General features: G+C 49.0%; 1 protein-coding gene across 2 annotated transcripts in view; it reads left to right on the top strand.

The window, feature by feature from the left end:
• Positions 1-19,538, top strand: part of SIDT1 (SID1 transmembrane family member 1) — a 35,647-nt gene extending 16,109 nt beyond the window's left edge. Inside the window, exons 5-26 of one of the 2 annotated variants that reach the window (XM_032198417.1) lie at positions 1,699-1,800; positions 2,606-2,689; positions 3,246-3,339; positions 4,077-4,148; positions 4,418-4,511; positions 5,625-5,668; positions 8,620-8,691; positions 9,359-9,507; positions 9,788-9,861; positions 10,683-10,749; positions 11,747-11,820; positions 12,271-12,394; positions 13,438-13,555; positions 14,281-14,417; positions 15,457-15,565; positions 15,977-15,991; positions 16,624-16,700; positions 17,829-17,875; positions 18,279-18,384; positions 18,683-18,793; positions 19,066-19,179; positions 19,476-19,538. In XM_032198417.1, the coding sequence (XP_032054308.1) occupies positions 1,699-1,800; positions 2,606-2,689; positions 3,246-3,339; positions 4,077-4,148; positions 4,418-4,511; positions 5,625-5,668; positions 8,620-8,691; positions 9,359-9,507; positions 9,788-9,861; positions 10,683-10,749; positions 11,747-11,820; positions 12,271-12,394; positions 13,438-13,555; positions 14,281-14,417; positions 15,457-15,565; positions 15,977-15,991; positions 16,624-16,700; positions 17,829-17,875; positions 18,279-18,384; positions 18,683-18,793; positions 19,066-19,179; positions 19,476-19,538 (1,947 nt within the window). The remainder of the gene's footprint in view (positions 1-1,698; positions 1,801-2,605; positions 2,690-3,245; positions 3,340-4,076; positions 4,149-4,417; positions 4,512-5,624; positions 5,669-8,619; positions 8,692-9,358; positions 9,508-9,787; positions 9,862-10,682; positions 10,750-11,746; positions 11,821-12,270; positions 12,395-13,437; positions 13,556-14,280; positions 14,418-15,456; positions 15,566-15,976; positions 15,992-16,623; positions 16,701-17,828; positions 17,876-18,278; positions 18,385-18,682; positions 18,794-19,065; positions 19,180-19,475) is intronic. The other variant, XM_032198409.1, reaches the window with a different exon arrangement.
• The last annotated feature ends 8,241 nt before the right edge of the window (positions 19,539-27,779 follow it).

Below are 27,779 nucleotides of genomic sequence, written 5' to 3'. Positions count from 1 at the left end.
CGCAGGCTGCTTGGTACTCCTTTTTTCTGTTGCAATCACTGTTAGTAACATTACCTAGTTTTAGGTTTCCTATTTTCAGGCAAACCAGTTAATCTGGTCTCAAATGTCTTATGCTGTTTTGTAGATGAATACAATATTTTGCACTACAGAAGCACAGGAGGTGATGGTTCTTTTGTAAAACCTCACTAATTAGGATTGTAACTTGAATGCGGTGTTTAGGATCTAAACTGGGAATTAGCGTTGTGACTTCAGTCTGTCATTTGTCATGATGAATAATATGAGATTGGTGACTTTAATTATAGGCCAGATGTAGAGAGTGCAAAATGAGTGTTTCTTAGTGGATATAATGCTGTTATTTTTTGTAAATCAAAGTATTAAATAATCTGAAAAAAAAAAATTCTAGACAAGTGTCGTAATAGCATGAAGACTGGAAAAAGACAGGCATAACAATTGCTGAATTGTCACCCAGAACCCAGCTCATGCCTGAGGGTGGAAGAAGAAATTAGATACACTTGTAAAGGTCAGGAGTGTTGTCTGGATGCGTTTATACACTCGCTGTCTGCAGGAGAGAACTGTCAGTCTTGGTGTCCCTTACGGTAATGATGCACCCTCGTATAAGCATGATTTTAGAAGACAAAGAGAGGGGTCCTCACGAGTGATTTCTTCAAGTTTCTAAAGCTCTCCAAGGGTAGTGCACCTGGGTCATCAGAGAGCTCAGGCTGCCAGAGTCATTGCTTGGCTGAGATAAAATATTGTCTGCTGAAGAAGCCGGCTTGGTGAGTTTTCAGTTTGTGAGGACTTTGTGAGGACTTCAGAGCCCGTGCTCCCTTAGCAGTGGAGGGAGCCTGCTTTAGTAGAAATGGAAAACTAGGGAAAAGCCTGGGTCATTTCTGACTTATCCCTGTCCTTCCAGCTTGGGGTCCTACTTCCTGGGAAGGGGGCAGGGAAATCCAGCTCATTATTGAGTTTTCTGTGACAAAAAGGGAGTACATCTCCTGACCCCACAGACTGTTCTGTGGACTTCCTCAAAGCATGTCCCTGTCTCCAGAAGGGAAAGTAAGAATATCAGCAGGTGTTGTTTTCTCCCAAATTTTCCAGAGCTATAGCTGAATTATTTTCCAAGCTGAAGTGAGAAGGCAACCCTTCCATTGCCTCCCCAACTGTCCTTGAAAACAAACAAAAAATCCAAATCCTACAGTCTAGTGTCAAGCATTAATTTATGAAACTCTTGACTAAGTTCGAGCATTTGCCCTAATACTTTTCAGTGTCACTCTTTGAGCCAACCCATCTGAGATAAAACTCCATGACATGCTCCATATATAATGTCCTGACAGTAGTACAGAAACAGCTGGAAATTGCTCTTTGCAATATGAAATGGAGCAGACTATAAAAATGAAGTTGCTTTAGCTTGACCAGGTGGAAAAAAGCTGAAGGGGAACAAAAGCTGTGCTGCATCTTGCTTGTTGGAAATGTCTGTCTAGTGGTGCGCTGTGCAGGGAGGTAAAAGTGCTCTGTACCTGTTTAATCTGGTCTTCTCTACTGTAAGGTGATAATATTTGAAATCTGATATTTTGTGTAAGCCCACTACATCCAACCCAAAGCCCAGAGTGGGCTGTGCAGGTGCCTTAGAGAAACTTGCAAGCTATTGGCAGAGGTGATTTCTGGACTGTAACTCTCAGTACTCTGCTTTCTCCTCAGTATTTTTTGTACAAGTTTCCTCAAGATGTTGATTCAGTCATCATTAAAGTGGTGTCTGATGCAGTCTACCCGTGTTCGGTTGTCTCCGTCCAGGATATTGTGGTAAGTCTGAGGGGAGGAGGGCGAGGAGCTGTCTGCTGTCCTCCTGTGAGAAGCTGCGTGCCCCAACAGGGAGCATGGCTCCAGGGAGGGCTTCACCCTATCATGGTGGTGGTGAGGGGGATACCTGAAAGAGGAATGAAAGTCCTGTGAGAAGGAGGCAAAGACAGATGCTGAGTTCAAGAAGCTTATCCAGAGATTTCAATCTTCTCTCTTCCCTCTTGCAATTATTCATTCCCTTTCCCTGGGAGAAGAAAACAGCTGCTCCCTGCCAAGGGAGGTTGGCTGTAACCTGCAGCTGGGAAATAACTCCCATTTCTCCTCACTGCCCACCTCCCTGGATGGTGCAGGGACCAGCAGCGTGGCATCAGCAAGGCAGAGGGAGGTGCAAGATGCCTCAGCTACCAGCTCTGAAGTCCCAGCATTTGCCTTTAATACCTGGGGTGGGGAGAGAAATGGGTAACATCAACTCCTGCTTGCATCCCCGTGTTTGAGTGGCAGAAGGGCAGGAGACAAGAGAGTGGCAGGTGATTTTTTCAACTTGGTGTATGGTACAGAGCAGCAAGCATGCAAGTGTACAGCTGAGTGTATGTGCTGCCCTGTGGGAGTGGCAGAGAGATCAATCTAACTGAATCCTCATTTGGGATTAAATTGTAGCCCTCTTGTGGGGATGGCGAGTAGTGAGTGCAGGCCAACAGCATCTTCAGAGCAGCTTTTCTAACTTTTGAATGGGTCCTGGTTGTCTTGATCCCTGTGTCACCCCACATCCACTTGTGTGCCTGGCTTGATGCTTACTTGTCTGTTGTAGTGCCCAGTGTATGACCTGGACCACAACGTGGAGTTCAACGGTGTTTACCAGTCCATGACAAAGCAGGCAGCCATCACGGTGCAGGTGAGACTGACTTTTGTCCAAGCGATGTTTTTCAGTGGCTATACAATGTCCTTTGTATCCCTAGTTCTCTTCTGTTGATTCCAGGAAGGGTCTCTGCTTTTACTGGATTTTTACATCTATTATAATAGAAAGGAGGGATTTTATCTTGACTGCAAAACCTTGCTTGTGTTTGTTGAGGTAGACGTGTTATGCCTTGGGTGCTGGCACTGTAGGTCAGCATGGCTGCAGCCTCTCTGAGCAGGTGTCTTCTGTTTGAACCTTGGCTCTTCTACACTGAGCGATGTTGGTAGGGCCTTCTAATAAGCAAAGTAGACGGTTTATATTAATTAAAATAAATGCTTCAACATTGGTTTTCTTGTACCAGACTGGTGAACTCATCTTATTGTCAGCAAGAATGAGGGGAGCCAGAAGCCAGGTTCTGTCCAGACCAGGCAGGCCTCTGTAGGGCTGCTGTCTGTGTAGCAATTCAAACCTACCTCTAGCCTTTTGGAGCATCACCTTTGCCTTGTATGGAGGGAGAGGCTCCTTCACTTCTCATGGATCTGTCTTTGTGCAGAGAAAGGACTTCCCAGGTGAGCAGTTCTTCGTTGTGTTTGTCATCAAGCCAGAGGATTATGCCTGTGGGGGTTCTGTGCCTTCTTCCATCCACGGTGAGTTGTGCTGGGGGGTGGATTTGCTTGTTCAATTTGGTGGTGGAGCAGCAGAAATCCTTTGGGTCCTGCCTGTGGGATGGCAATATATGGCACTGCTGGATGCAGCTTTATTCTTGTTCTTTTCCTTCCTTTCCTCCACTCCCCTTTTGCTGTATTATTCTCCTGCCTGCGTGGAGGCCCACGGCAGTTCCTGCAAAAGGCATTTTCTCACATTGCTATCGTGGGATCTATGACTTGGGGGAGCAGGAAACAGTAATAATTTTTTAGAAATAATTTTATGAGACTCATTCCAATGCTTTCCCAAGTCAGAAAACAAATGTATCCACCTTCTGGGCGGTGGTCATCACCACTCCTGTGATGTCTGAAACTGGAGTGAGGGTGCAGATGTCCTCATAAAAAGTTTATTTCAGGTCAGGTACATTCCTAGCCTCAAAGTCAGGTGGCTTCCTCTCTGTAGGAAAAGTAAGATGCCAATCAGCAGATATGTTTGACTCCTGTAGCTCCACCACCACCACACTACCTGTCCCCTGCCTGTCTCCCTGACCACCAAAAAAAATAATAATCACATTTTGGGTGTCTTATCCTAAAGCTGTCAGCAGAGCTGTACTAGCAGTGTGCTAAGCCCTGCTGAAAGACAAGAAGCAGCACTCTGCAGAGAAGTTCATTGCCAGGAGAATTTTGGCCAAAGGCAAAAATGGTGTCTCAGACTCTGTCTTTACATTCGCATCTCACAGGAAACGTCAACCGAACCTGGAACCTACAGCGGACAAAGAACCTTCAAGTGACGATCGTGCCCTCTATTAACAGTCAGTGTCTCTGTGCAGAGCAGTGCAGCTTTATGGTGGGGAACTTGGTGCTTCTGTGCTGTCATGGGATGGTGTCATGGGACTGGTTAGCAATGGGGACAAAGAAAGCGGGGAGAGACCTTGCAGAAGGTTCTTGGCATCTCTTCTTGAAGAAAGCACATGGGTCTGGAGAGCTTTTTGGGGCTGGGTGTTATCAGCAGGTGGTGCTGGGAAGAGCAGGGCAGGCTCCCCCTGCTCTGTGGGCTGACTGCTGCCTTCTCTTTCCCCAGGGTCTGTTTACATCCAGGCCATGTTCTTCAGCTTCCTGAGCTTCCTCTCCTTTTACCTGGGCTCAGTGATTGTTGCTTTTGTGCACTATATCAGGTGAGTCAAGGGGTTTTACAAGAACAGCCTTCTTGTTTCTCTTCATTCTTAGAAATGCCTCACCCTGCGTGGCATTTTGGGTGAAAAGGGGCAGCAAGCATCTGAACAGAGCATCTAAACAACCCCCTGATTATTCAGTGGAGTGAATAAAGCTGAACTTGGGCACAGCTGCTGACACATTGCTCTTGGTGTGGAAAAGGAGTAAAACTCTCCCTGACTGCCCCAGTGTACCCTGTTACTTGGTGGTGGTCTTCCTGAGTGACAACAGGAGTAGAGGGGCAGGAAGGGCACAGCAGCCCGGCGGAGAGGTAAGATTTGCCCCTGTAGGGCAGGTAACCACCAGCACATGATGAGCCTTGGTGGGGCAGCAGGCTGTGCCTGTGTCAGCAGTGACAAATCCTTTGTCCAAAGTGTGGAAGAAGGTTTCTTCTGCATTACTCCCTGGCCCACTGGGCAAAGGTTGGCATGAGAAGAGCCAAGGAGAGCCTTTGGCAAACAGCAGGCTGGTTTTACATGAACCATGATTATCATGGAGCTTTTCAGACCAAAGGTGGCAAACTTTTCTGCTGCTTCAGAAGAAGGGATCTTAAAAGTGTGGTTCTTTGAAATGAAACAGTTCCAAGATGGGGGTTTTGGCCTAACTTCAATGATGTTTCGACGAACATCTCACTGGAACAGTTCAATGAAGTTACTTAAGTGTGTGTAGCTCCTGCTACAGTGGATTTTCATGCACCCAGTCCCCTGAGAGGGGCACCTGGGGATCGGAAGGTGACTTGAGATTCTCTTCCCAATATACTGAGCAGTGTAGGATGGGATAATAACATAACTGGTTGTCCTGCCCCTGGTGCATATGGAAGGGGGAAAAACTCTGCTGCTTTGGAAATGGGAGAGGTAGCCAGCAAGCAGTCATGACAGAGCCATTTCCAGTAAAAATAGTACATCTTTCTTTTATTATTATTATTATTTTTTAATTCTTTTGTGGGTTTTTGTATCTCTCTCTTGGTTTTAGAGCTTGCAGCATTTTGGCCTATTAGCATTCTAGATAATTTTGCCACGGCTGGCAGGCAATGGGGTTTGTTGGCTGTTTCATGAGTGCTGTCTGCTCTCTTTCAGGGTTCGGAGGAAGGCTTCGTCTGGAAGATTGAGTCCTGAGGATGGTGAGCTCTCTTTTCTGTTGTGTGCCAGCTTTAAGTGAACAAGTCCTAGGCAAGGCAGGAGACAGGCAGTCTGTCAAGTACCTTCTCTCTCTTCAACCCTTCTTCCTTCCTTGTACATGTACCACACAATCTCTGGTGCTAATGAAAGATATTAGAGCTTCCTCTCTGCCCTTACAAGAAAAGGCATTTGAAGCAGGGTCCACCAAACCCAGGTCTGGACCTTTGCTCTGAGGAGCTGGCTTTTGGAGGGGTGAAGGAAGGACAAGCCTTAGCCAGACCTAGTTACAGGCTAATGTTCCCAGTGCCAGGTCTGTTCATTTCTAAATAAAGCACTTTGATTTTTGGTTTACTTTTTTTTCAGCTCTTATGCTTTAAAATTTCCTCTGCCTGGTTTAAGAATGGAGTCTCTCTCTCTCAAATTAAATTTTAATTTGTTTTTAACTGGGGGTTGCAGAGAACCAAGTAAATGAATGACTAATACAGTTAGGTAGTGTTGTTTGTGTTATTTACTTTGGTATTGGATTCTGTTTACTTTATGCTGCACCCACATTTCTACATACTGCAGATTTCTGTGTTATAAAAACCAAGCTGTATCCGAGAGGCTGCTGGTGAAAGATGAACATTTTTGTCACGAGGACAGGGGGCACTGGGCCTCCTGGTGAGGTGTGGGAGGTCGGCTGTTTCATTTTGTTTAAATATTCAGTGCCTTAAAAATAGTTCAAAGCATTGGTCTGAGGGTAAAGCAACATCATCATTTGCACCTCTCTCCTGGGGAACGAGAGGACTTTACAATTTAGCAGCAAGAACTTGAAAGGTTCTTGGTGTGTTCTCTTTTTTTAAAAAAAAAAAATAAAAAAAAAATCCCTAGCTCCTTCAGTCTCCTAGATTTACTACTTACCATGAGCATAACCGAGCTGTGCTTAAAGGATCAGCTATGGAACTTCACTCTGACCTGGCATTATTCGGGTTAATATTTCTTCGGGCAATTGAGGACATTTGGCTTCTCAAGAGTGGCTTCTTCAGCCACTGAGATCCACATTTGCATTGCTATGTGACACAAGGTGTGTGTGAAAGGTGGTCTTCACAACCAAATGAGCTGGGAGTGTAAAAATGTGCTTTAAAATGTTTCTAATGTTGAGTGACTGGGGTTGGATCCTGCAGGGTGTGCATACATAGACCCAGAGGGTGGGAGACTGGGCTCACAGAGGGGGAGGACTGCTGGACAACAGGAGTGCAATTCCTTCACCATTTCTGCATTTCCTCCCTGGGGCACCTGCTCCTTCCATGACTTGTCCTCTTTCCTGTACTCCACGCCGCCTTCACGTGCCTGGTGCATGCCACAGCCACATCCCTTTCTCTAGAGAAGAACGACATCCTGCCTACACGTTCTTCCTTTCCCTGTTGTCTCTTCAGGGTGTGTGTCTGACTGATGCCTATAAACTGATAACCTGCATCTTCCCTGTCCTCCAGATCACCCAGGGCATGCTGGCTTTCTGTTATTTTTTTCTCCTCTTCCCACTCTCTGAAATTTCTTTTCTTCTGTGGTGGCCCTAGCTCTTGTTTTCCCCATCACTCCTTCCCCGTGAAGAAAGTGTGGGTGGAGGTGCTGAACAACCCGTCTCTGCCCATTGTCTTTGAATATCCCGTGACTCCGTATGCCCCTTTGGGCACTCAGCCAATACCTGGTTTCTGTGGGTAAATTTTTATTTTTTTAATCCCCTGGGACACCTCCCATCCCACACCATCGCTGCCTGGAGGAGACAATAGCTGGAGGAACCACACCTAGGACGCTGCATTTACTTTGCTGCCTCACTCACACACGGGGAAATGGGGCTGAAATTAGTGGGTGAGCTGGGTCCCAAGTGGCTGCGGGGGCTTTTTACATATGTGGCTAATCAAAATGGTGTGAAAACCTGTGTAAGGTGCTAGAGGTGCCTGGAACCGCCGTCTGGAGAGTGGAGTCTGCCTGTGCCTGTGAGTCTGGAAGAGGTCAGGTACTAGGAAGCTGGAGATGCAGTTTGGGAAGACAGGGGTCATTGCCAAAGGCTTTACATGCTGTCCCATGTCCTATATCCTTTTGCTGCTGACTGGCTGCACAACGTTGTGAGGGCAAAGCTTTACGGGCAGCTAGGCCAGTCTTGCTGGCTGCCACCACTGGAAAGCGTGGTCCTATTCCCACTGCTCTGCTCCTTCCCTTCTGGGATGGGGGTGTCTGACCCCTCTGTGAGGGGCTCGGCGTGCTGTGTTTGCTGCTGGGTTTGTCTGCAGCCAGTTCAGCCACTGGGCCATGCCCCAGGGGTCAGATACCAGGCAAAAAGAAGGAATGTGGAGCCAGGGGAAGAAAGTCCCAGTGCAGCCTGACTGGGAGGTACAGCCCTCCGTGCTTCAGGTGTGTGGGGGAGGCAGGGACTTCTCAATCCTCAGAGACTTGTCCCTCTTGTCATCAACACAAGATTGTTTTCTTTTTTTCATGCAACACTTTTGCTTGGTTAAAACTGTGTAGTAGCTGTCTTGCCAAAGGGCTGTCTGACTTTTCCAGGGATAAATGGAGATGGTGATATCTGAATAGATCAATACAGGGGGAAGGGAAGGAGAAGAATTGAAAACTCATAAGGGTGCTCTGAATATTATGAGACTTGCCATAGTATTTGCCAAGTTTTGCAGTGATGTGATCTCTACAGGATGCTGGACAGAGGCTTATGCTTTTGTGAGTCAGACTGACTACCTCTGTGGGGAGGCTGAAGGGAAGGTGTTTTTTTTTCATATTGCAAAGCTGGAGTTTCCCCTTTGCACAGTATGCTCTAGAGGGAGACAGGGTGCCATCTGTTACGAGAAATGCCGCTTTTCCCAAGCCCCTCCAACTCTTCAAGCTGTTTGCATTCTCCTCAGAGAGATGCTCTGAAGCTCTGATGTGGAACTAACTGGCTCTTCTGGGTCTGTTCTTGTTGCAGGATCCGGGATCATGACGTCTTCGCACCCTATCACATCCAGCACCCCCGAGGGAAGCAGCTATGGTGCTATTGGTACCGTGTCTTCCAGAACTGGGGGCACAGGGAAGGCGCAGATTTAGTGCTTTAGGGCCAGAAGGGAATAAAGCTATGAGCTGCTTTAGTAGCTGCGTGCAACTGCTTCAAATGAAATTGCAGCTTGGGGAGAGCCAGGCTGCACTTTGGGGGGAAGGAGGTAGAGGGGTAAGGAAGGGTCCACCAAAAAAGTGCCAAATCTCTGGAAGAGGTGCCCCGAGAGTCTCTGTCACTGGAAATGTCCAAGCCTCAAAGAGTTTATCTATGTCACTCTGTTTCTGACCCCTGAACAGCCTGATTGTATTTTTAGAGCTTTCTGGCTGGTCTCAGACTTCCCGTTTTCGGAGACCAGGCTACTAAAGAGGAGATAATGTTAGAGATGAAAAGTAGTAGGGTAAAAGCAGGGGAAAAAATAAAAAAAGAATACTGGGGAAAGGAGGTAGGAGGGACAAGGAACAGGAGGAACAGAGATGGTCCTTGAAAGTGCTCTTAGCCGATACCTGAGGCTTTTAGGAAGGTTTGTGATCGTGGAAAAATGTGATCCCCGAATAATCACATCAGCTCTTCCCAGTGTATTGCTGCTGATATCTGGGCATCCCCCTTGCTGTCGTGCATAGAGGGATTCGGCCTTTACCCTGCGTGTTTCCTTCTTCCTGCTGTGCTCCAGATGAGTCTAGCTCCAGTGGTGGACGGCAGTTGTCTTCTCCTGAGCGTGGGCCACCAGCTGGTTCTGACACAGACAGTTCTGTGGAGGAGGAGAGCGACTTCGACACCATGCCAGAAATTGAAAGCGACAAGAACGTCATCCGCACTAAGGTATGGCTGCTGCTGGGGCCGTGGACACCGCTGGGCTGGGACCAACACTGATCTCAGAGTCACTCTCCAGGGATTTTCAGTTTCCACTTTTGTAGGACTTGTTCAACACAGAATCAAGGGATTCTTGATGAGCAAAGGAGCTCTCACATTGCTATGCAAAGATGGTGTAAATTGCACCAAGCTGCATGTTTTCTAAGTACGTCAAGATTTTCTGCTGGCTTTTTCATTAGTTCTTCTCTGTTTTTTTTCTTCTCTCTTTCTTCTCTCACTGATGTTTTAGGTATTCCTCTATCTGTCGGACTTGTCCAGGAAGGACCGAAGGATTGTCAGCAAAAAATACAAAATTTATTTTTGGTAAGGAGAACACAAACTGGCAAGGCCCAAGCTTGGGACCAAGTCTCTGGTTGTTGACTCCCCATCCACGTCCACATGCTCATCTTTAGAACCACAGTTTAGGCCTGAGGATATTCTTTGAGCTGTCCCGTTACATCCGTTTCTATCCAGTAACTGCAGATCCCACGTACCTGAAAGGAGGGTGTTTGTGGAGCTGTGCACACACGATCCTGGCAATGGTCACTGGTTTGCATTAACTTCTCTAAAGTGTGGTAACAAGCAATGAGCTAGAACGTAGTGGGGAAGGGGGAATTTGAGGTATGGCCAGCAGGATGAGGAAGGTGATTCTCCCCCCCCTGCTCTGCTCTGCTCACTTGAGACCCCACCTGGAGTACTGCAGGAAGGGGCCCTCAGCATGGGAGAGACATTGATCTATTTGAGTGGGTCCAGAGGAGGGCCAGAGAAATGATCAGGGGGCTGGAGCACCTCTCCTATGAAGAAACACTGAGAGAGTTGAGGTTGTTCAGGCTGGAACTAGATCTTTAATGTCCCTTCCAACCCAAATCATTCAATGATTTGGTACCCAAACACGCAAGCTTGTGGTGCACATCCTGGCTTTTCTTGTGCCCGTGGTGTTTGCCTCCTGTTTGCATTAGTTCATTTGTTCTTCTGCTTCAGGGGGATCACAACCAGAGCTGGTGTAAAGCTGTGGCTGGGAGAGAAGGGCCTGTGCCCCTAGGCACTGGGGTGTTCCTGCTGCTCCACCAGCCCCGTGAGGCTCTGTGCTGGGGGTGCAGTGATGGTGTTGGTGTGTAACTGCTGCTTCTGCCTCCTCTCTGCAGGAACATCATCACCATCGCCGTGTTTTATGCCCTGCCCGTCATCCAGCTTGTCATCACCTACCAGACGGTGCGTTGGCCTTTGTGGGCTGTCCCCAGGGCTTGGGGTCATCCTGCCTTTAAACGTGCTCTGTGGCTGCGCGGTGCAAGGGTGACAGCTGCAGTGAAATTGGGGTCACTGAGGAATCCTGCTCTGTCTGTGAGGAGCAGTTTACTTTAGCTGCTCTGTACCAGGTTTTGATCACTGTTGCTAGCTTGTTATTCTGCTGCAGTTGTTCTGCTATTTCTGCATGGTAAGCAGGGACTGCAGCTCTCTGCTCCTCTGTTTTCCTTATCCTCCGATGCCTCATTTAGGGCCTATTTCATTTTAGAGGCAGGAGGAACCTGTTGTTATCTCTGAAAGACAACCGAAAGCAAGTACAATTTGCTATGATACGAGTGATTTCTTCCAGTCCTTGCTATCCTGCTGTTACTCAGAGATTTGCAAGTGGATCTGTTTCTCATCTAGTTCTGTCAGTGCTGTCTGGTGAGAGCACACAGCGTGTTTTCTCCAAAAACCGCTGTCAGGTCTGTGGCCTGTAGCAACATCTTGGCCCCCATAAAAGCTTTGCCTGCAGATGTTGGTACTCCCCGTGCCAGTGCTTCTGCTAGGTTGCCTCCTGGTCCCTACATACCTCTGCATCTGACTCCACAGTGACTTTCTTCTCAAACACTGGCACCTGGTCCCCGCTCTGCCCCAAGTACTGAAGCTAGGCGAAGAGAACAAAACTGACCAGCTGGGTTTCAAACAAGTCAAGGGCTCAGCCAACAGCAGCTCACCCCAGTCCTGTCGGAAGCACCCTGAGCTGCTGCCACAAGCTGTGCTGCTTTTTGAGACCTTGTGGATCCTGAGCTACAGTGGCTCATGAAAAGTTGCAGAGTGTAGTGGCTGCAGAGCTGCAGCCCTGAAGTGCCATACATGCAGTTTGTCACTTACACCTTGTAAATGTGCTGTGTTTGCACAGCACAAATGCCTCCAAGCGGGGAGGATTTGCTAACATCAGGTCTCCCACCTCCTTTCTGTGCAGGTGGTGAATGTGACAGGCAATCAGGACATCTGCTACTACAACTTTCTGTGTGCTCATCCCCTCGGGGTGCTGAGGTGAGTGAGCCCTGTGGTCACTGCATTATGCATCCAGGGTGCTCATGCTGTGTGCAGGTTGGGGTTTTATCCTTACAAGGTTCACACTGACCATGCTGATAAGACCTGCTGAGAGTTTAGGGCTCTAAACAGAGTCCTCCTGAGTTTCTGTTGAGCTCAGCAGTGGCTGAGCAGTTCAGATCAAAGCAGCCTTTCTCTGACATAATATTGGACTGCAAAGAGAACCCAGAGTTGGGAATCTCACAAAAAAAGTATTAAACCTACCAAGGCAGACGAACTACTCGACCTGAAATTATAATCCAGTGTGTAAAACCGGCAGGTGTTTGGCAGCTGCTGAGGTGGAGGATGAGGAGGGAAGGGGGGACAAAATGCATTCAGTTTATTGTGGCCTGGGGTTCAGCCTCCTGCTGCTAAACTCGTCCTTGTCTTAAACTTTCTTCTTTCCTGCAGTGCCTTCAACAACATCCTCAGCAATGTGGGCCACACGCTGCTGGGTTTCCTCTTCCTCCTCATTGTGCTGCGCAGAGACATCCTCCACCGTCGGGCCATGGAGATGAAAGATATCTATACCCTGGTAGGGAATATGGCTGCGTGGGGCCACATGGAGGGAGGAAGGGAAGGCAGGGTGAATTTGACAACCAAAGCATGCACGGTGGTTTTCAGTTAGCCTGCCTTGCTGGAGGATTGAATCCTCCTCTTTTTCCTTCCCTGAAAAAGGGTGGAGGTGAGACGTGTTCCTGCACCCCCCCCCACTTTGCTGCTCGCAGTGTGTCTGTGTTGCTGTGGTTACCCAGCCTGGACTTGCAAAGACAGGGAGATGAGCAGAGGAACAACTCCTGTGGCTGTGGCTCTTCCCCTGGTGTTTGCTGTGGAGAAACAGGGACAGAGGTCTGGGAGCACATCTGGATCCCTGTTTTGTCCCATGATGTGGCAGTGGGGAGAAACATCCGTCTTCTAGAAAGCAGTAGCAAGAAGACACAAAGCATTGTATGCTAATCCAGAGGAATTTGGCTCTTCAAGCTCTGAAGCAGAGCTCATTGTAGGCAGAACCTTTGCAGTCTCTTCAGCATGCCCTGGGAGATGATGGAGGAAATCTGCAGCCCTGTGTGCGGTCATGCTGGTGATTTCTGGAGAGAGACAGCTCTTTTGCTGGCTTGGTAGCAAGTAAAGGCCTTAGCAGATTTAGGGATCTGGTGCTTATGGGCTTTCAGATGAGATCCCAGCCAGATCCTGATGGAGATGCCTTCTCAGCTGTGTTGATGGACTCTGCTACCCAGGTGCCTTTCACCCCTCACTGACCGCAAGAGCAAGGCTGCTCTTCTGGGTCCCCATTTTTCTCTGTTTTGTGCAGGATGTAGCACAGCACAGCGACAGGGCAGGGACACTTTGTTCTCAAGGTGTCAGTGACAAGGTCATCTGAGCTCTTCAGACCAGGGGCTTGTGTGGTTAATGTGGATTTGCTGCCTGTGGATCCTACCAGCCACGCAGTGTGGCTACAATTGCACACAGGCTGAAGGACACGTGTGGGGGCTAGGAGGGATGAAGTGATGGAGAATGAAACTTTGCTTGTAATCAGGATGGTGAGGACGCTTTCTGTACAGCTCTGTTCTCTTCCAGGACTATGGGATCCCAAAGCATTTTGGTCTCTTTTATGCTATGGGCATCGCTCTGATGATGGAAGGCGTGCTCAGTGCCTGTTACCACGTCTGCCCTAACTACTCCAATTTCCAGTTTGGTAAGCTGAGTTGCCTTTTCCTTCTTGTGCTGGAAGTAGGATAGGCCATGCTCTGTCTCCTCTTGAATTGAGCCTGTTTCAGGGCTCAGTCAGGAGGTAGAGAGGCTTTGGATGATGGCGATTAATTCATTTTGGCCTCCTCTCCAGACCTTGGGACTCTGGTAGTGTGCTGTTGGCATGAACTCCCCTTGCCTTTGTTGCTCAGAGCCTGAAGATAGCAAATGCACAGCCTGAGTGGCTGAGTGCTCAAGCCCAGGAAGCCTCTGTCTGCCACTGCAGTGGAAACTTTCCTCTGTGGGGCCCCTTCACCTTCCTGGAGAAGAGGAGGCTTGGGGAGAAAGGGGAAATCTTGCCTGCATGCATAAATTTCAGATGAGAGGGAATGAAGGTGATGTAACCACGCTGTTCTCAAAGGTGCCCAGTGACAGGATGAGGACAGGAAACTCCATTCAAATGCAAGAAAATGTTTGTTTTTTTTTGTAACTGGGAGGGTTGTCTAACACTGGAATGGGGTTGCTGAGAGTTTTTTGTTGCCCCGGAGCATGGTAAGTGTGCTGCAAGGCAGCAAAGCACAAGCTGCTGAACGATGCAGTGCAGTGTCAGGGATTCGTGCCAGCTGGCCTTGGGTTTGACCCTGCTGCCCCATTTCTCTGCACATCCTTTGAGCAGCTTTCTCAGCCTGCTGGCGGTACCTGCTTTTACTTTTTATTGTGTTCCCTCCACAGACACCTCCTTCATGTACATGATCGCAGGACTCTGCATGCTTAAGCTCTACCAGACTCGCCACCCAGACATCAATGCCAGCGCCTACTCTGCCTATGCCTCGTTTGCTGTGGTCATCTGTCTGGCCGTCCTCGGCGTGGTATGGCTCCCTCTTACCTACGTGCTCTGGGAAGGAGATGGTGTGGCTGGAAATATGGCTTAAATGCTCAAAGGACAGGGGACACCAGCAGAGCTGGGTAAAAGTGTGTTAAGCAGCTGCGAGAATTGGAGTTTCTGGTGCTTTTGTCTTTTTCCTCCTTCTTTTCCCTGGTCTCACAGGGACGGGGTTTGTGCTAGATTTGCACAAACACCATTCAAAACAGGTTCAAAACCTTACTTTTTTATTATGGGATGCTTTTTTTTTTTTTTTGTGAGATATTTTTGAAGTTGCAGGGTGGAGCTTATAAGCTGCATGTCTCTCTTGCTCCATTCATGCAGAGGCTTTCTGCTTGCTTTTTTTCTCAATGCAAAAGGAAAAGTTCAGGCATGTGCTGTGGCCCCAGGGGAGGGGAATGTGTGGTCACAGCCTGCCAGCAAACTGGAGTTTCTGGACTTTTCAATGTATAACTGAAATATTAATGTTTATTAATATTTTTGTCCAGCGTTTTGTGCAGTAACAGCTTTGTGCAGCATTAACTTGCATTGATAGGTCACTTCCAGTCTTAAAATAAACCAAAAGCCTACAATTACCCGCAGAGCAGCTTTATACTTTTGGGATTGCAGTAGTGCACTTGGTGTGCTGGTAATGGTTGTTTAAAGTAATGCTTGGTTCTCTGACTGCATCTGTAAAATCCAGCTCCTGACCAGAGAGCTGCTGCCCAGCTTGGCAGGGAGAGCTTGCCTGATCTGGGCGTCCCTGTATTTCCGTTCCCTGAGCCAGCTGCAGTCCTTCTGAGCTGTCACCCTTGTCTGAAGGGACATTCGGGAAGAACAGCCCATCCTCCTGAAGTGCTGAGCTCCTCTCGCTCTCCTGAGCTATGTTTGGATTTATAGATCTGTTTTGGCTTGGAGGATTTGGGGGTTTCTCTTCCGTGCTCAGTGGGGTTATCTAATGCACCGTGGTGACACAGGAGAGAAAAGGATCATCCTGCTGGTAACAGGGCTCATCTTGCTTTTAACATGTCTTTGCTTTCTTTCAGGTGTTTGGGAAAAATGGTATGTGGTTTTGGGTCATTTTCTCGATGATCCATGTTCTGGCCTCGCTGGCTCTCAGCACCCAGATCTACTACATGGGCCGCTTCAAGATCGGTGAGTGCTGTGGCTGAGCCCTCTTCCCCTGGGGCGTGCAGGTGCCTCCTGCTCAAACCCATGTGAGCCACCTCAGTGGCATTTGGTGCAACTGTGAGGCCTGCCCTGTGGTTTGCTCTTTATATTCTGGGTTATCCTGTCCTCTCCCTCACCTGTTGCTCTTCCTGGCCTCTCAAGTCCTCATGCTGCTGCTTCCCAGACATGGGAATCAGCAGGACCCAGCTGCTCTGTGGTGCCAAAAGAGCTGGGCCTGCCATACAGCTGCAGCTTTCCCTGGTGCTGTGCTCAGGGGGGTGAGCCAGATAAACCCCCCTCGTGGGGTGAGAGGGAGGAGGTTTGGTGGGGATCCTGGTTCTCGTGCTCTGCTTACAAACGTGTTTCTCCTTCCTCTTCTGCTCCTGTCTGCCTCAGATGGCCCCGATTCAGGTAACTGGGAGCAGCTCCCGTTCTTCTCTGAACCGACTGAACAGCAGCTGAGCGGCTGGGGATGCATGGATGTGAGGGGTGGGCAGGCCCAGGTGCCACCTGGAGAAGTGAAGTCAGTTTGGCAGCAGCTGTGCTGCTCCTCAGCAGGAAGGGGACAGTGTAGCACAGGAAAGCTCTCGCCTTGGCACAGGAGCCTTCTCAAGCTCCACATTTGTGACTTCAGAGGGGTGTTCATGTGCATGCATGTCCGTCCATCCCCACTGCCCCTGCTGGCTTGCCAGTGAACTTTTCACAATGATTTTGGGAGCAGGAGTGGCTTGAGCTTGTTCCATGGGAAGTACTTCCTACATACCCATCTGCCCTAAAGAGACATGGCTGCAAAGCCAAGCTGTGTAAGCAGGATGTTGGGTTTTTAACCTGTTGTTTTGGCCAAACACTGTCGACATCCCCTGGTGGCTGCCCTTCTGCTCAGCAAGGGCTGCTCCCAGAGGGCAAGAAATGAATGTGCGGACACCCTGACCTCCACGCTCTGGGTCCTCTGTTAGCTAGGGGGTGCCTGCATCTTTCTCCTCTGGGCACTTTGGAGCTCACTCCACCAGCTACACTGACTTCTCTGTCCTCTTCTTTGTCAGACTTGGGGATATTTCGTCGGGCAGCGATGGTGCTGTACACAGACTGCATCCAGCAGTGCAGCCGGCCGATGTACATGGTAGGTGATTTCTCACATGGCAGCACCTCCCTCAGCGTTTGGTCACCTCTCCTTGGATCCACCAATGTATAAGTAGCTACAGATCTCTCCTGGAGCTGTTTACCCCCAGCAGGACCTCTCTGATCTAAGGTTTGGTGAATAAAACATCAAAGCAAAGGTGATACAAGCGTGATTGTATTTGCCTTTGCTCTTCCTCTCTGGAGACATCAGTTCAAAGGAATTGGTTTAAGGCTCTGTGCGGCACAGTCTCTACAGGGAATACAGTGACTACCACAGCCATGTGGCTTACACAATGGCTATTGCTGCTACAGCACCTCGGGGCAGACAGTGTTTAAAAAAATCAAATCACAAAACAAAACACAAACAAACAAACAAACCCCAACAACAGCTAAACCAGTAGCTGTTACCTTGTATCCCACTGATCGCTTTCCCTTGGGCAGAGAGCATTAATTAATGTTTGAAGCCAAATGAAGTTTTTTATTTATGGGCTACATTTATTTATTTTTTTAATTCCCCGGTTTCACAATAAGCCTCAGACTGAATTTTGCAAGCAAACTTGGTGCACTCAGGCATAAAATAAGCCTGGCTGGCCTGAAATAGCCATGTCATAAAAGCAGCTGTGTAAGCATAAATGCACATGCCCCACAGATGTAACCCTTCTGCCATAGTTAAAGTTCTTCCGTTGCTAATGGTGAGACTGGTGAAAAAGGGCTCTGTGAATATGTGTGGGAAGCTATCCGAAATTTTTCCAGCTTCCTCTTTCAAATGTCCTTCTTCTGTGCAATAAACTTCATATAAATTGGTGTGGGGAGAGGAATCGAACGAGGAGAACAGTGGGAACTTAGTCAAAAGGTTTACAGACAAATGAACCTCCTGAGACTGATTCTTAAGTGATGGGCTGGGCATTTTATGTAGGTGTTTAGTCTCTGTTTTGCAATGCTCTCCTCAAATCTGTGAGGGCCAGAGCAGTGCCCAGCTGCGACGTGCTCCTGTGGAGCAAAACTGTGCCAGATGCATACAAGCTTACAGGAACCAGACTCCAAATCCTCATATAATGGTAACCTGAATTTCTGAGGCAATTTCTTGTTTCCTTCTGCTTTCATACTCTCACCAATGTCTTCTCTCCAGGACAGGATGGTGCTGCTCATCGTTGGAAACCTGGTCAACTGGTCCTTGTAAGTGGTGGGCTGCGGGTGCCTTGGGTACTTGTGCATGTGGGCAGAAGGATTCGGTAGGGACCTGCAGGTGGGCTGTGTGCTCCTGAGAAGCCCTTTGCTAAACACAGAGATCTGGGGCCAAGCCCTCCTGAGTGAGATGCATTTGGCCATGGGGTGGAAGCAACCCAGCGCCTTTCCTTGGACATCTCTGGTCGCTCTCAGTGGATGAATGTGGAGGATTCTGTTTCATTTTGTGTTTCAATGGGGAACAGGGCTGAAAACTATTTTCTGCAGGAAACTGGGAGGCTGCAGCAATGTCCTGTGGTCTGGGGGGAGCTGCAGGTGTTGATCAGTTTGGGGATGTACCCAGTCTCCAATGAAAGAAGCTGTCTAATGTCTCTTCTCCCCTCTCTCCCCTCAGTGCTATCTTTGGGCTGGTGTATCGGCCCCGAGACTTTGCCTCCTACATACTGGGCATCTTTATCTGTAACCTGTTGCTGTACCTGGCTTTCTACATCATCATGAAGGTAAAGAAGGGAGCTGTAGCTGCCTCAGGGTTGTCTGCCTCTGAAAGGGAAGGAATAAACCTCCTTTTGGCCATGGTCTGGGCTCCTGCAGTGCTGCAGAAGGGCACGGGGAGGCCTTGGTGGGGCGTGGGGTGGGACTAGGGGCATTGGGAAGGGGATGCTGTGCAGTGGTTGTCTTCAGGGTAACAACTGGACTGCATCTTCCTGGGGTGGGCGACCCTTCATGGAGGTAGGCAGCCCCGTGTGTGGCTCCGGCCCCTGGGAAGCCCCCGTGGTGAGGCCGCATCCCTCCCTGCAGCTCCGCAGCTCCGAGAAGCTCCTGCCCATCCCCCTGTTCTGCATCGTGGCCACAGCAGTGGTGTGGGCGGCTGCCCTCTACTTCTTCTTCCAGACCCTCAGCAGCTGGGAGGTAATGTTTCCTTTTTACATTCCTTCTGCCTGTGCCTGTCTCTCGTCCCCTTTCCTTCCTGTTCTTTTTCTACAAAAATTAAAATAAACTAAAATTCTGCGGGCAAAAATGTTGCCCTCCCCAGGTGTGACGCATTACATCGCGTTCCTCCCATGTTCTTGCTTCATGTCCAGTCACCACAGTGCTTTTTCTTAGCTTCCTCAGGGAGGGGTAGAGCAGGGTGCTCTCCGGAGGGCTCAGTGTGTCTGACAGGGTCCTGCTCTCTCCCCTAGGAGACTCCAGCAGAGTCCCGGGAGAAGAACCGGCCGTGCATCCTGCTGGGCTTCTTCGATGACCACGATGTCTGGCACTTCCTCTCCGCAGCTGCTCTGTTCTTCTCCTTTCTGGTAGGCCCTGCTCTCAGCTCTGCTGTATGGCCTCACCCTCTCCTCCTTTTCCTTGTCCCTCCAAGTGCACGTGGAGCTGCAGCCACCCTACAACACCACAGAAGTGCCCCAAATCTTCTTGGCTCTGCCTTGAGACATCCTTCCCAGTGGGGTGCTCCCTTGCCACTGGAATCAGGGCTCACCCTTTCTAATTTGCCTTGCCCCAAATCCCCTCAGGGGCTGTGGGTCACGCAGCCAATCTCCCCAGCTGTGGCCGGCCTGTGAGACCTGAAGCAGCCTTGCGTTTCCCTCCTTAGGTCCTGCTGACCCTGGATGACGACCTGGACACGGTGCGCAGGGACAAGATCCCGGTCTTCTGAGCGTGGGGGCGTCCTCGATCCCCTGGGCTGAAGGCGCGGGACCACCGGTGCCTGTGGGGAACGGGCTTGCTTCAGTGGCCTGCAGCCCCGTGGGGGCGGAGGAGCCGGATCCCACAGCGAGCACCAAGGGGTGCTGGGGTAACCGAGGCAGGACGGGGAGGGAAGATGATGTTTGCTCCTCCGCTACCGCGCCCTCTGGGGCAGGCACGACCCAGCAGCTGCGACCAGCGCGCAGCCCTCTGTCTCGTGGGTGCAGCGGGTCCCGGAGGCAGCGAAGAGGGAGGAAACAGGAGGTGTACCTAACACCTTTGCTTCCCTTCCTCCCTGCTGATGTGCTCGGCTTCCTCTCCGGTGAGCCTGAGAGGTGCAACCCAGCTCCTCCTGCATCGGGGCCTGCTCCCTGCAGGCTGCTGCCCTTGGAGGGTCCCTTTTGGGAGCCCAGGGGTTGCATTTGGCTTCTGTCCCACCGCTGCCCCAGCGTGCAGAACAGCTGCTGGGTGAGCAAAGGATCCAAGCCAAGGTGGTGGCCGGGGACAGCTCGCTCTTCTGCGGGAGAGGCTCCTCCTGTAGCCGGTGGGGAGCGACGGTAACAAGAGGAACATGTCCAGGGGCTGCAGCGTTGGAGGTGGCTGGTGGGCTAAAGCCGCTCACCAGTGCTCTGCCAGGGGCAGAGCCTCACCTTGCTGTCGCAGCCCCTCTCACCCACACGTGTTAAACACCTCCCACCCCTTATCTGGCAGCTCCTATGCAACTGCTTGTCAGGGCGGTGGTCTCCCTACAGCACCAAACATGCTGTGACCATGAAGGAGATGGAGTGGTGAAGGCACAGCCCTGGGTGCTGTGCTCCTTGGTTCCTGCTCCATGGCCCAGCCCAGGAGCCTTGCTAAAGGGGTAGGGGGGAGTAGGGAAGCTGTCCAGCAGCCTCAGACTTTCTCTTCCTGCAAGCTTTGGGAAACTTGGCAAAGCAGGTTCCCATAATTGCCAGGGCGCAGGGGAGATTTTGGGGACATTGGGGTTGAGCTCTTTGTCTAGAGATCTGGACCAAACTTTTACCTCCCCCATTTCTTCAACTTTTCTGCATCTGAAGTTTTTTAATGTCTTCACATTCTTGTGATCCTGAATGATCAGTTATTTAAAAGAAGAAAAGAATGAGATGTGAATTGTTGCAGGTGTTGCATCTAAAATGTGACCTGCTTTGCTAATTTTGGATTAAAAACTATTCTTTAAGGCCTGCTGTCCTTATTTTTGTTAACTGACCTTTTGTTTTTTTCCCTTGGTGTATATGCATGTATTCAGTGATGCAACGGCTCCGTTCCAGTTGTGTTTACCAAAGTAGAAGACTCTGGTAATTTCCTACTCTGAGAAGTCTGTATCTCCTAGGAAGGTTTTGGACTAACTGGTTTTTATTTTACTTTTTTTTTTTTTTTTAAAGTTGGAGTTTGTCAAGACGGTCAATAAAATGAATGTTCCTGGCTCCCTGCTCGGCAGGTTGATCTGAATTCTTCCCGCTACAGCTCTCAGCAGCGGCAAGGGGAGTGCCTGGGGCAAGGGACGCCTGCTGGCATCCTCAGGTGTCACTAAGAGCAAGCAGTGACCCTCGCAAAGTTTCCTGAGCCTCTGCTTGTTCTCTTTGCTCCAGTTAGCCCCATGAGGACAATTCAGTGGGGAACAGAGGCTCTTGTTTGGCATGGCAGCCCCTCCAGTGGAGTGCTGAGCTGGGTTTTAACGCTTTGGGCTTGCTTGGGCTTGCTTGCAGGCTTGCTGTGCAGATGGAGTTGTGTATTTTCGGTACTCGGAATAGGCATGAACAAGGTCAGGTTTTGCAGACCTGTTGCTAAGCGTGAGCTGCTCTTCCTTCAAGGTATCAGCGTGGGCTGCAGAAAAAAAAAGATGCCACTTGCTTTTCTCTGAGAAGCGCCTGCAGAGGAGGCTCAGGCTGAGGAGCGTCCCTGCTGTCTATCCAGCCACCCTGCAGCCTTGCCGTCTGTTCTTGGTCTAGCTAAAGCGACAGAATCCAACACCAGCTACACAGGCTTGCCTGCAGCTTCTTTTTTCTTCTCCATAAGCAGAGACTGCAGGGAAACCTGAGGTGCAAAAACCCCAAATCCTTACTGCTGAGGGCAGCAAACTGGGCCACTCTGATCTGGGCTTCATAGTGGGGCTGCGGAGATCCATCCCGCTCGGCACAGCTGTCAGCTTGCTGTACCGATGGAGACAGTTGGGTTTCTGTACCTAGAAGTGTATGAATGTTTGGCTATAGATATGCATATATATATAATGTGTGTATATATATATATATATATATATATATATATAAAATACATTTTTATATGTGTGTGCATACACACACATTTGCAACACACGCTCTGTGCTACCCTGTCCTGCTACCCACAGATGCAGGGGCTGCTGCAGGAGCCCAAGTTCTGCACTTCCAGTTCTCTGCGCAGCGAAACCGCCGCCCGTGGCAGCAATCTCTGTGCGGCTCAGGAGGCTGAGGTGTGCAGGATGTGCTCTTCCTGGAGCTTTAAGGTCAGGCAGCAATGCTCGGTGATGGCACTGAGTGCTGCCAGCACCTTCTGTGCCCTCTCCTCTCTGCCTCTTTATTCCTGGCTCCACGAGGAGGAGCAGAGGACGGAGGCAGGGCTGCGTGGGGGCACCTGAGGGCTGTGTGAAGAAGTCACTTGGTGAGGTGAGTCAACAAGCAAGCAAGGCAGTGCTTTTGGGGCAGGACTGGAGATGTGGCAGGAGAAGGGAGAAAACTTCCTGATGGAGTCCTCACCGTGGGCCTTGCGCTGGCCAGCTCCGGTTCTAGCAAGTGCCTGGAGAAGTGCAGGCCAAGCCCTGTGGGGGCCTTTGTGGTGGGTTTACGCGGCTCTGTGTGGGCTACACTGCAGTGCATGGGCTAAATCCTTGGTGCTGGGAGCACAGAGGGGCTGAGAACATGGCCCGTCAACACCAGCAGCTGGCGCATCATGAAGTGGGCAGCTCTGGCCAGTGCCTCCAGTGCAGTTTCTTACAAGATTTTGCAGACTCTGCCTCCCTCAGACCCCTTGAGACAGGGCCGGGCAGGGGAGTGACGTCAATTTCAGAACCTGTTGATCTTGGCAGGGTGTCAGGATCCTGCTCTTGGTGGGGCTGATCCAAAGTCCTGTTTGCTCTCTGCGCTGCTCAGCCGGGTGCAGGATGGCCTTTTGCCTGCAGGACTGCTTTAACCTGGGTTTAGCTGAGGAGAAAAAGCGGCAGCTTCGCCTCTTGTAGTCTCAGAGCTTGTTCCAAGCCTGCTCTTGTTGCTAACCAAGAAGCTGGTCATGGTCTCTGAGAGCAGAAACTGCAGTGTTGAACAGCAGTGGGAAGGGTCAGCGTAGGAGGTAGGAGAGCAACATATGGGCTCGCTGCGCTGAGCACGGCAGGCACACAGCAAGGTGTCAGCAGCAGCGCGGGAGCGACTGGCACAGAAGGAGCAGAAAAACAGCTAAATACAAGGAGAGGCGCCTCACGCCAAGACAGGGGGGAGGAGGAGCTGGAATCGTCTCCCTGCTGCTTCTGTGCCTACAGCTTGATGCGACGACTTAAATTTCCTCTTGCCTTTGCCCTCCCTGCTGTCTGTTCCTGCTTCAGTTCTCTCACCTCAGACCTGGCGCTGGCAGAAGCGGCTCTGGCTCTGGCTTGGCCCCTGAGCAGCTCTGGGCCGGGCAGCCCTCAGCAGCGACAGAGCAGCTCCTGGTGCTGGTCCTGCAGCACTCACTGGTCGCGTGGTCCCTGCTTCCACTACCATGTGCTCATCCCTCCTACGCTCAGCACAAACTGCTCTGACACCTCTTGAGAAGAGGAACAAACACTTCAGTTTCCCAGTGAATCCTTTCCTTTTTTTTTTTTTTTTTCCTCCCTCGGTGAAAACCACCCTATCTGCACGGATACTGTTTTCAACAGTTGGTTATTAAATACAAACATGTGCTGATTTGCTAAGTCATGGTACAAGCATTTGCTGGTTCTGTAAGCACTACTAACTTTTGGCTTTATATATCTAAATGCATATATTTATATATCTATCTCCTGCAACACCCTTCTCAGTGCTGCACCTGCCTTGGCCTTGAACACCTTCCTGAGCAGAAGCCAGCGCAGCGCTGTCACTGAGTCAAGTGACTTTGGGTGGTGCAGGGGAAGAACCAGCTCCAGGCAGTCTCAGCGGTGCTTTTGTACTCGCAGCACCTGTATGAGCCCGGCAGGATCGGGGCCTTTGTCCCAGAGCAGGCCTGCAAGCGTGAGGGGTGGGAAGGTGCGATAAGGCACTGATGACTGCCACCTGTGCAGGGCCAATATTTACTTTGCGTTATTTAGATTGAGTACACATTTCTTCTGGATCACATAGTTTTATATATAGCCAAATAAAGTGGCACATCATTCCCGTATACTTACTGAATATGGATTGATGGAAAAGCATAACTAAATTCCTACTCTCAAAGCAAAACTTTATTTTTACTTACCTTGAAAGCCTTCCATCTCACTTCATTTTTATTTTTTACACAGGGAAAGAAGCTGCACCAGAAAAGAACCCAGTACTCAGAGAACGTTTTTCCTTTTTTTTTAATAAAATACTATCATGTTCATATCTATACAAATAATTATTACAGCTATTAAACAAAGTATTACATTTAACAATAGAAATCTCAGAACTCTGAACAAGGTCATGGTTTGGGATATTTACACCCAAATGCAACACATTTGTAAAAAGATGTCAAAATAAACAGAACAAGATCTTATTTACAATTGCAAGGTGATGTTCCTATTCATTCATTATATATTCTACTGCGGATTTCCTTTTTCCATTACAAAATAGTAAGGACGTTCCAGTGGCGCTGTATCCAAGTAATTTACAGCTGTATAAAACAGGAGCACAGCAGAAAATTCTGGACTGAATATAAATAATTTACATTGTGGGGGGCAACAGCATCTTTGATTAATCTCCTCTGGCAAAATCCATCTTTGCTTTCCTTCTCACAGTGAGCAGGCAGGAACAGGGGTACAACCCACTGCTGTCTCGGCTGTTTCACATTTGTGATCGCTGCAACTGCACAGCATATTGCAAACCTGGAATCTGCTTGTAAAAATTCAGTTAGGTTTCTTCTGAAATTACCGTATAAAAACTGGTATCAGCAACTAATAATGGCTTTTATGGAACTAAGTAAGGATTCTTAGCAGAGAGAAGACTTTTGTATCACCGTGACCAAACATTTCTGGTAAATCACTGCTTCACAGGATAATTTGCTCTCAGTGTAACAAGTGGGAATGAAGCGTCGGTCTTAGCTCTAACTGAGGACAGCAGAGGGAGGCAGCGTGAGGCTGAAGGCAGAGCTGCGTGCAAACCTGCGTCTGCACGGGCATGCCTGTCCTCACAGCTGCTGGCAGTGCTGGGTCGGCGGCAGTGGGAGAAAGGAAAACAAGAGGAAAGGAATGAATGAATGAAGTCCTGGAGCCAGGGCTGCACAAGTACCTCTGAACAAGGTGAAAAAGAGACCAGGAGATCAGAAATAACGAAGTGACGCCCTTTGCAGTCGCCCTGCCGAACGATTTGTTTCTGCAACAGCACTGGTGACCGACTGCAGCAGCAGCGCAGCTTTAAAGTGCTGTATGCAAGCTGTGCAAACCCGTGGCAGCCCCAGCACACTGAGTTTCTCTTCAGAGAGGTGCTCTGCCCCCGGGCAGCAGTGCTGTGGCTGCAGGAGCTACCAGACACACTCCGGTACGGCTCACACACACCCTCAAGTCATTTCCACGTTTCCTTAGCTGCGTTTAAATGAGCTCCTCTCTCTCAATCAGACTCACAGCAGTGTTAATACATTACTGGTTTATTGCCTGCTTTCAGCTTAATCTGATCCTGCTCGTATTCACCCAGGTTTCTTAAGGGATTAATCAAGGATTACATGAAAATATCCGCAACTCAGCCCTCTGCCCGTTTGCTATTTTTGTTGAACTCGTTTAGGACAAACTGAAAGCCACAACGCCTGTCCACTGTGGCAGTCCCACCCCGGAGGTAGTTCTGAACATTTCCCTTTCGCTACTATTTTGTTAAATTAACCAATACGGAGTATTTTTCCTCTCTTCAAATACAAAGCAAACCCCCAATTAGAGTAAGCAGCCTTCAGAAAGATCCAGTGGAACCGTTCTGGAGGAGACAATTCCACTCTCAGAACAATAAATTACAATTAAAACCACGAAATCGTTTCCAAATATATTTTTAAAAACAAGAGAACTTTAAAATACCAACTCATTCTTCTTGGCATGATGGAAGTTTGCTGAATAAAATGCATTTGCCTATAGAATTCCTATGACAACAAGTAGAGCAATTATTTCATCAGCAAAACTTACAGAAGCTCCTTTTTCACACACTTTTTTTCCCAAAAAAGGGCATGGTCTGAGGTAAGGTAAGCCTTCCTTAAAATTTCATCAACCTGATACCTAAAAACAGTTTCAATGTTAGGGGAAGGGGAAAAAGAAAAATATTCTTTCAGCTCAACAGTGAAGATGCTCCACTCGCTCCTCATGCTGAGAGCAAAGCCCTCAGAAAGGGCCAGCGCTCAGACAGCTGAAGCACCAAGGTGCCAAAGTCCTGAACTATGGAAAAAACTCAAGAAGCTGAGTTGTGGCCTGGTCCATGTGGAAAGGCGGGGGTAATCAGTTTGCAGTGAAGAGGAAAAACAAAGCAATTCCATAATTAAAAGCTAACAGAAGTACCTAACATCTCGTTTGCTCTCATTTGATGCAAAATATCCAGCCCATCAAACGTTCTCCTACAGGCAGGCGAGCACCAATGTGAGAAGCTGAGCTCCATGGCAAGCCCACAAGTCACTCTCAAAGCAGGGCACCCGGCCAGACAGAGCAAAAACCAGCCCCAGCTGCCAATTAGCCCAAAGCACCACACATCAGAGCCAATTTCTCTTGAATTAAATTGATTTAAATGCCAGTCAACAGTGAAAATAATAGAATCTGGGGGGGGGGGAAGAATAGACAACACAAGGTGCAATCCTCTAGAGAAGAATGAAGGTGATACAGTGATTAGTTTTGAGCCACACACCAGCAAACTGTGCAGTTGCTGCAAAATCACAGGCCTTACACCACTGAGATGCCTCTGTGGTAATGGCCTGCACTACAGGTGTCCTGGGATTAAGATTGCTTTTTTGGTCATCTTTGGAAACAGAAAAGGGGCACACGAATGTTACTGATGCAGTTACTGCCTGTTCAGAAAACAATGTACACCTTAAAAAACAAACAAAAAACCAACACAAGCAATATGTTCTATACTGAATACTCATGATCGCATTAAACCTTGATACAAGACCAATGAAATTAATTGTGAAATCAACACGAAGGAACAAAGATATCCAGGCAAGCTTACAGGCTCTCTCCAGTTTTGAAAGACATCATGGAGCAGTGGAGCTTTCCCAGCAGAGGACACTAATGCAGTACGACGTGGGTGATGAGCAGGATTAACATCTTTAAGTAAAGTCCCTAAACCAGGGCTTAACTTCTCACATCTTGAAAGCCAAATATGCTTACTCATAACAAATGCCACTTCATGAGAATAAGAATGGCTCAGACCAAACACAGACCTGCAGTTTGCCCGCTCAGCTCTGAGGACTGGCAGTCATTCCTGAGGCTACGGCTCTGCATGGAGCACACGCTGCTGGTCTGAGGCAAGTGCAGAAAAGCAGGCATGCTCTGAAGTAAAATAAAGGTTCCATCAGTTAGCTCTAATAAACACAAAAATAGCGAAGCACCACTTACGTTTAGTGTCCTAAAGATATTCCTCATCTGAATTAAAAGGTGATCCCCGATTTGAAGCAGAACCGTTTCACTTAGCTTTGCAGGAAAACATCATACCCCAGGTTATAAGAAAGGAGACATCACCAGGATGGACTACAGCCTGTTTTGCCCAATTCTTTTTTATGCTAAAGCCTCTCAGCCGGGTGTGGGAAGATTGCATATGAGGAAACCTGAAGCTACCATGCTATTTGAAGAATATAGTCGGAAATGGTATTTCCACACACTTAAAAAACGTATTTGTGCCTTAAAAAAAAAAAAATCACACTGTAGAGCCATTAAATAAATTAACCTTACCTAGTTTTTCCCTTTCCATTCAATGAAATAGGATCAAAATCTGTGGAAGCATACTGGAGACTTGGCTAGCGCACACACATTCGTCGCATCCCTCATGCACGCACAAACATGTCCCCCCTTCCTCAC

The sequence above is a fragment of the Aythya fuligula genome, chromosome 1 (genome assembly GCF_009819795.1).
Source record: "Aythya fuligula isolate bAytFul2 chromosome 1, bAytFul2.pri, whole genome shotgun sequence".
NCBI lineage: Eukaryota > Metazoa > Chordata > Aves > Anseriformes > Anatidae > Aythya > Aythya fuligula.
The sequence above is the reverse complement of the archived record's forward strand: the minus strand, read 5'-3'. Positions and strand labels throughout refer to the sequence as shown.